The following is an 8,005-nucleotide window of genomic DNA, read 5'->3' on the forward strand; positions in this document are numbered from 1 at the left end:
GCCCACCCTCAACTTCAAGTTTGGGCGGCTGAAACAGTTACACCAATTGAACTGTTTCCCTCCACCTACCCTTGCACTAACCATTCCCCCACAAATATATTCCTCAAAATTTTCAAATTACAAGGAGCACCGTCCTAATTTTAGGGGACATCTGTCTAATCCTACGATATTTAATGTCGAAAAGTTATATAAAATTAGTTTCTAAGTAGACAATTTACCTTACTATATTTGGACCAATGAACCACCTGTAATTAATTATCATAACTTCAAACTTTATCATATAATATTCATTAAATACACCATTATATTTTCTTCAAATATAACTCTACATTACAAATATGGAAATACAGATACTAATAATAAAAAGTTTCCCATGTTGCAATTTTCGTATTAATATACATCTCTATCCATTTTTCGCCTTACTCCTAAAAAAGAAAAAAATTGAACAATATTTCTCTATTAATTCCTATTTTCTCGACGGGAGGAGAGAATGTATAATGAGGGCGTACTTCATAGAACAACATGGATTAACAGCTACCCAATTGTTATCTCTATTCACTCATAAAATCCAAATACACTCCAATTTTATATATAATATGCAGTAATTCATTTAATTTCTTCAGTGGGGTTTCAGTGTTTCGTTTGTCACACACTGATTCAAACACTTGGCAAATTTTTGTGATCATTTCCTATCTTAAATTAGAGTGTACTCAGTAGATTTTTAGAGTGAAATCAATAGAGATGACAATTGGATAGCTGTTAGCTCCGTGCACATGTAAGAGAAATGAGGGTTGAGTAGTAAAATATTTCTATTGTCCCGTTAGCAAAGATATATCGGTAAGCGCCTAAGTCCATTAGTTGAATTGACATATTTCTCGACCAAGAAGGTAAGAAGAAGTTCGAATCTCCAACTTGGAATGTTGTTTAACTATATATTAGAGAGAGCTGATTCTCAAGAAAAAATTAAGAGTCGAATGTATTAATTATCATATAAATTTGGTTAATAATTTAGCCGAAAAAAGAAGGCGTAAATAATGAAGAGTTAAGAATCCCAAATGGATTGATGGCGCACGTCTTCCCACTGTTCATCAAAATGATCATATAAAAAAATGGAGTCTTCCTCCGAACTAAGCGCCTCAGCCATCTGCATCCACATGGTCGGAGAATCCAACGGCGAGTCATTGATGGCCTGAATTTGGCTCGGCGACAGCCCCACCCGAATCGGCGCGGCCCCGACGCTAACGGCGGAGCATGCTCCTGCGGCGTCGGGGGTCCTCTTGAGGTACAATGCGGCGAGCTGGGCAGCGGTCTGAATGTCTTCGGGATTGGAGCTGGCGGGCCTCGGGAGGGCGTCGACGAGGTCAGGGAAGTTGAGGCGGGCGTCGGGGCCGCGGAGGTGGAGGGCAGCAACGTCGTAGGCTGCAGCAGCCATCTCTGGGGTGTCATAGCTGCCGAGCCAGATTCTGGTCTTTTTTCCCGGCTCGCGAATCTCGGAAACCCATTTGCCCCATTTACGCTTACGGACGCCTCTAAAGGCGGCTGTGCAGGTGGTGGCTTCCATGGAGATCGAGATCGAGGTCGAGAGGGAGATGGAGATGGAGAGTGGGTGTGTGTTGGGAGAGTGGGAGTGTGGGGGTGGGTTTATATAGAGGATGGAGGGTGTGAAGAGATAATAAAAAGAGAGAAAATTTGGAAAGGGAGAGAAGGGGGGTTTCTACGTAGCTTCAAAGTGGAAAGATGCTGTCATTTGGAATGGAAACACACGTTTGTTATATTTGGTAATTTCTATTCCCTTTGCTTGCATGGGTCAAACCATGCCACGTGTTTTCCTTCTCTTTTCAACCTTTTTTTGTTGTGTTTTTTTTTTCAAAATTTCGTTGATGCGTAATTTTGGCACATGTGTAAACTTGGTTGGTGTCAGATTTGAGGTGGAGGGTGATAACTTCGTTGGAGTGGTGGCCTACATATAGAAAATTCTTATGGTGGGTGCTGTGCTCGACACATATTCTGATGCTTAAATTAGTGTGTGATCAAAACAGTATTGAGCTAATTAACAAAAATGATGTCACTTATACTTGTTTCCGAAAGGGCAATTATTATGTTATTTATAGAGAATTTGAGGATGTGACTTATGGGTTCCATGGTTTTGTACTCCTTCACCAAGTCGATGGTTCCAAGCTAAGGTGTTTGCTCAGGACCCCTCGAACCTAGATTGTGCTCTCCACGCGGCTAGGAGTTGTTTGACCATGTGGACATGGCCACTTTTAGCATGTGGCGGGGTGCTTTGCTTATCACTGTTAGATTTCATGTTTCGTTACTGTTTAGTTTTATGTCTTTTAAAAGGTTAAATATATGTTTAGTGTTTTGGTTGGCAAAGGTTTAAGGTCTTCTAATCGTACTGATTTTAAAGTCGTTAGTTCACGTATGCGGTATAATATACTTTAGTAAATTGGCAACAATTTAAAGAAGGAAAAAAGTTTATCAAGAGAAAGAAAACTTGAAATTTCTATCCATTTAAGTTCATCAAGAGAATAATTGATCGAAGGATTATGCCATGTAAGTGTTTTCTTTCTTAGTAATTTATTTTATTTTAAGATTTTTTTAATGAAAATTATTGATTTGTTTATTGAATAAATTGTAATATGATTTTGCAAACAAAGGACGGCAACAATCATTTTCTAAAAATTACAGAGACTAAATTTTATATTTTAAAAATATAGAGGTGAAAATAAAATTCAAATCTTTGAAATATTTGGGTTAAAATTCAATTTTAAATAATCTTTATGAACCTTTTTAATAATTCGGAATCAATGCAATGTAGCTTAATTATGGCCACTAATTCCTATAACTGGCACCTGCGTGCACTCTAAAATCTTGACTCGAGAAACATGGAGAGTTTATTGTAAATCTCCAAATGCTTGATTTAAACTCTAAAAATTTGTCCTTAAATTTGTAATTTCATCGCTTAAAACTCTAAAATTTAATAAACATTGCAATTAATATCTCTTAAAAAATTAAATTTAAAAACTGTCTACGAAACAACCAATAAATCATACAAAAATTCAAACTTACAAAACAAAGTTGATATCAAGAAATACCCAAACTTCACCTTTTCTTCGTGGCTTATCAATTACTTAGAAAATGTAATCCGCGTGACACCTATATTTTACCTTAATAAAAGCATTATTTCCTTAAAAAGAAGGAAAAAAAAAACTCAAAACTTCTCTAGCCAGAAAATCGAGTAAATAAATTAGAAAAAGACACTCAAACTTAGAGAGAGAAAAAAAGTGTAGATCCAACCAATTAGAAAGCGTCCAATACGCCAAACATGAGTGTAGTTCAGCGGTAATTGACGTACATTCCTTTTCTGGAGGTTCAATCTCCCATATATCCCTAAAATGTTGTACTAAAAAAAAGAAAGGTCCAAGAACTAATACTTACGAAAATAACCTTATCCAACCATAGAGATCTCATATCTCATCATAAACCGCTATAAAAAAAATTGAAACTTATTAAGGTTTATTATTGTCAACGTTGGTTCTCGTTTCTCATTGTTTATTTACTCTTTCATCCGTATTATGCATTCTATGGGTAAAAGTGATAAAATAATTAGAAATGAGAAATAGTAATAGTTATCAAATGCTTAATTATATTTCTACAAAAACGAGAAACAAGAAACATGAATTACTCTTTCATCCGTATTTCATCCGTATTGTGTATTCTATAGGTAAAAGTGATAAAATAATTAGAAATGAGAAATAGTAATAATTATCAAATGCTTAATTATAATTCTAGAAAAACGAGAAACAAGAAACATGAATCATGTATATAGCGAGAAACGAAAACATTATATTACCATAAATGATCCCTCAACTAAAGTATTAATTTTAATTTTACAAGTAGTTCAAGTATAAGATTTAAATTGCAATAATACTCATTTCAAGTTCAAGATTTAAATCGATAAAATTGGAAGTTTAAAGTTGGACTCACTCACTTAACTTTAGGGATTTTAATTAAGATTTTCTCTAATATTAGTCAAGATTCATGTTTGGTAATGTTTTAATTTATGAGTCTTCTTATTGATTTTTTTTGTTAAAATACTATTTTGTCCCTCATACTTCCAGTTTATGTTTATTTTGGTTCCTATACTTGCGATTTTGATTTATTTTAGTCCCTACACTTACAAAATATTCGTTTTGGTCCATATACTTTGAAAAGGTAACCATTTTGGTCTCTTGATTTTATTTTTAATCTTATTTTTTCAATCACAATTTTAACATAATATCATAGTACTCAATATATTTTTTTAAATGTAACAATGACTTTATATTAAAGAATTTTCATTATGCGTAAAATTTATGTTAAAGTTTTGTAAATGGGACCAAAATGGTCGCTTTTTTAAAAGTACAAGGACTAAAACTAACAAGAGTTAAAAATATAGGGTCTTAAATTAATATTTTGAAAGTACATGGATCTAAATGAACCTAAGCTTAAAGTAAAAAGACCAAGATAATATTTTAACTTAAATATTTTGTTTTCTTATAAATAATAATTAAGTTTTATAATCTCTTAAAAAAAATAATAATTAAGTTTTATGAACCATAAAATTAGTCTTTAAATGGAAATTGGACTGATATTTCATAACCGTTTTTGAAATCGTAGCAAAATTCAAGAAGCTACACAAAGATTATTTTTATTTTTTTAGTAATACAAAGATAGTTTTAAGAGATTTATTCTTTCTAAAATTTAACCAAGATTTCTAAAATGTTTTTAGAAGGTGAAAAATTAAACGAAATAAAAAAATAGCCTTTTGGTCCCTCAAAGCTTAATTTTCATTTGGTCTATAAATTTTGAAATATTACACATTTACTTCTAAGTTTTGAGATTCGTTTTCATTTAGTCTCTAAATTTTGAGTTTAATTTTCATTTAGGTTCCTAAATTTATCCATGAGTTTTTTGAGTTTAGTTTCTATTTGATCATTCGGTTTCAAAATGTTAATGTTTTTACCTCAAAATTTCACTAATGCTTACTTTTGATCTCTGGCCTAAATAAAATAATCATTAGTAACCCTACTCGCACATAGACGAAGTTATTTAATATTAAAAATATTTATTTTACTATTTTTCTGCCACGTCAGCTATTGAATATTTATAAAAATATAATCTTATCACGTAAGTATATAAATTGATGTTAAATAATGGATCGGTCAAAATTTTAGTAACGATTATGTTAGTCATAGACCCAAAAGTGAGTATTAACTAAAATTTTAGGGTAAAACTTTTATACCGTGAACCTTTATAATAAATATGGAAACTAAATTTAAATCTTAGGATTTTGAAGCAGGACCAAATAGAAACTAAACTCAAAATTAAAAGAAACCTAAATAAATATTATTAGTTAAGTTAGTGTTTGTTTGTTTGATTTGTTTTGTTTTATTTTGTTTTTTTTTTTTTAAAATTAAAAAGAAAAGCACTGTTGTTGATGTCAGAAAGGGCAATTATTGGATGTGGATGAAAGAGGACTACGTACAAAGTATCTCATTAAAGATAGAGAGACAAAAAAAGGATAAAATTTTCAGTACTCAAAACTGGATTGTACTTTTGCAGATATATGCAACCCTTTTCCATACATTCACAAATTTCTTTTTCAATCATTCTATACATCTTGCTTTAAATTCTACACTAAATATATGTTTTCAACTTTTAATTGGAGAATATATATATATATTATAATTTAGTCGTTATTCTGTCTCTCAATTTCTATTATTATTTTTCGATACTCATAAATGTCTAAATCAACTTACAAGCATCTTGACTAATTTTGTGGGACAACTGTATATCCCTCCTATATTTGGTTGTCAAGAAAATATACAAGAAATTAGTTTTTAGGTAGGTGGCCATCATGGAATTTGAACGGATTGTGTGTCTTATATTTTAAGATGTTTTAATTTAGTCTCTCACTGATCACTATTGGTAAATATTAAAATTAGTTCATAATAAATTTACATTACAACATATTTAGACGAATAAAAGAGGTCATTTAAAATGAGAAAAGTTTCCAATTCCTTCTCCATATTTTTAAGAAACTAGTAGAAATTTCAAGCTTTCTCCCCCAAATTTTTACCAATTCACACTGTTTGGTGGAAGAAATTGTTACGCCACGTGGAAGGGAGGGCAGAGATTCGTCGAAAGTAGGCTTGTACAAATTGGAAGCTCCACCTCAAACCGACCGAGGTGAGAGACTTGGCCATTTTTAGCACAATTTCATACTTATTAAACGGTTCGACCTGCTCGGATTCAACCTGAGTGACCCGACAGATTCGATCTGCAAACCGACAAAGATAACTGTCATCGGTCGTGAGGTCTATTGGACCCCATGCCTATAAATAGAGGGTAGGTATCGAATTTCATATTGAGTCCGAACTGTTACTGACCTGAGCGTCGGAGATTTTGTCCTCTTGTGCAGGTCTTCCCCTCATGTTTGAAGTTTGAAGATTGGATCGAGTTCGACCTTGACTAAAGTTTGATCTTGTACATTTCTTTGCATAAACACACACAAAGTATTATGTCACGTGAATTCATTCAGCCAATTTAAACAATGTAACAATGGGGAGGGACTATTTTTTATGGAAAAAGTGAACGTGAAGGATAAAATAAACTTGAAAAAGATTCAACTTTTACCTTTGAACTTGTGGGTGAGTAACTTTAACTAACTTTTAATTTTATCAATTAAACCTTGTACTCAAATAGAGATGCAATTAATACTCTTATAAATACAAGTAATATTCAAAATGACACATAAACCAACTAATAAATCCCACAAAATTCAACCAACAAAACATTCAAAATCATATTAAAGAAATGTATGAACTAAATCACGAAAAATACTCGAACCTAGCTACAAAATTGAGCGGATATACTCAAATCCAAATAAGTAAGCATCAACTATAAATGCATTCATTAGCCAGTCACAAATTCAAAAAAAAAAAAAAAAAAAACAAAAACAAAAACAAAAAATCTAAACAATTAAGGGTATCAATTGTTCAACTTACTCATGGAGTTTAAATTGATAAAATTCCAAGTTTATGCGTAAAAAGAGATTGTCCTCAGGCTAATTAAGGAGTGTCCACACAGTTTTTTTTATACAAAATTTAAGGATTGGAACATGTTTGAAAGTTCAAGGATAAGTATGAAACTTCACTGACTAGAAATAAGAATTAAACATATCAATTTTATTTTAGTGTCTAAACTTCGAATTCAAATTTGATTTCATCCTCATCACTAGATTTATATTATTACATTTGTAAAAATCATATATACACTACTTTTACAACACAATTTAGTGACACTTTTATGTAATATAATAAGAAATACAACTTAAAGTGATACTATCACAAAAATTTTGTGACGAATTAAATAAATATAAGGACAAAAGTCGGAGTATCAATTTGTATAAAACATCAAGTATAAAGATTAAAATGAAATAATATTGGACCAAAATACAATTTAATTTATTAAAATGAAATAATATTCTATCAAAATACAATTTATTTGTTTTTACTATCATATTTACCATGTCCATGGGAATCCCTTGGAAATTATTGTTTTAATGAATTTTCTTTCAATTAAATAACCAAAAAAAAGAAGGAATAGTGTTTCCTCCGAAATTGATTATAATATCATAAAGAATATGAAAAGTGTTTTTAGTCTGTTGAAGGTTTTTATTTTAAATTATATTTTGGGAAGTATATGAAAACCAACCTTTTAATTCCAAAAACAATTCATTAGCACATTTTAGAATTACATCTTTTATACGTCGATATCGATACAAGTGTCGATGTCTCAATTCTATGAAAATATCCAAAGATTTAAGTTGATGAGTTGGATAGATTAATTTATATATATGAATGTCTCAACAAATAGTAATTAATATCAATAAAATATCGATGTAGATGAATATTTCTAAAAAAAATTTATAAAGAAAATTATAATAAATATTTAAATA

General features: G+C 31.0%; 1 protein-coding gene across 1 annotated transcript; it reads right to left on the reverse strand.

The window, feature by feature from the left end:
- Window positions 1-680: 680 nt before the first annotated feature.
- On the reverse strand, window positions 681-1,626 carry LOC111012124 (ethylene-responsive transcription factor ERF022). Its single transcript, XM_022286171.2, has one exon. It carries the CDS (start codon window positions 1,559-1,561, stop codon window positions 1,043-1,045), a length of 519 nt encoding a protein of 172 aa, XP_022141863.1. The 5' UTR covers window positions 1,562-1,626; the 3' UTR covers window positions 681-1,042.
- Between the last annotated feature and the right edge of the window lie 6,379 nt (window positions 1,627-8,005).

The sequence above is a fragment of the Momordica charantia genome (assembly GCF_013281855.1).
Source record: "Momordica charantia cultivar OHB3-1 chromosome 11 unlocalized genomic scaffold, Mcharantia_2.0 BLBB01000011.1, whole genome shotgun sequence".
Taxonomy (NCBI): domain Eukaryota; kingdom Viridiplantae; phylum Streptophyta; class Magnoliopsida; order Cucurbitales; family Cucurbitaceae; genus Momordica; species Momordica charantia.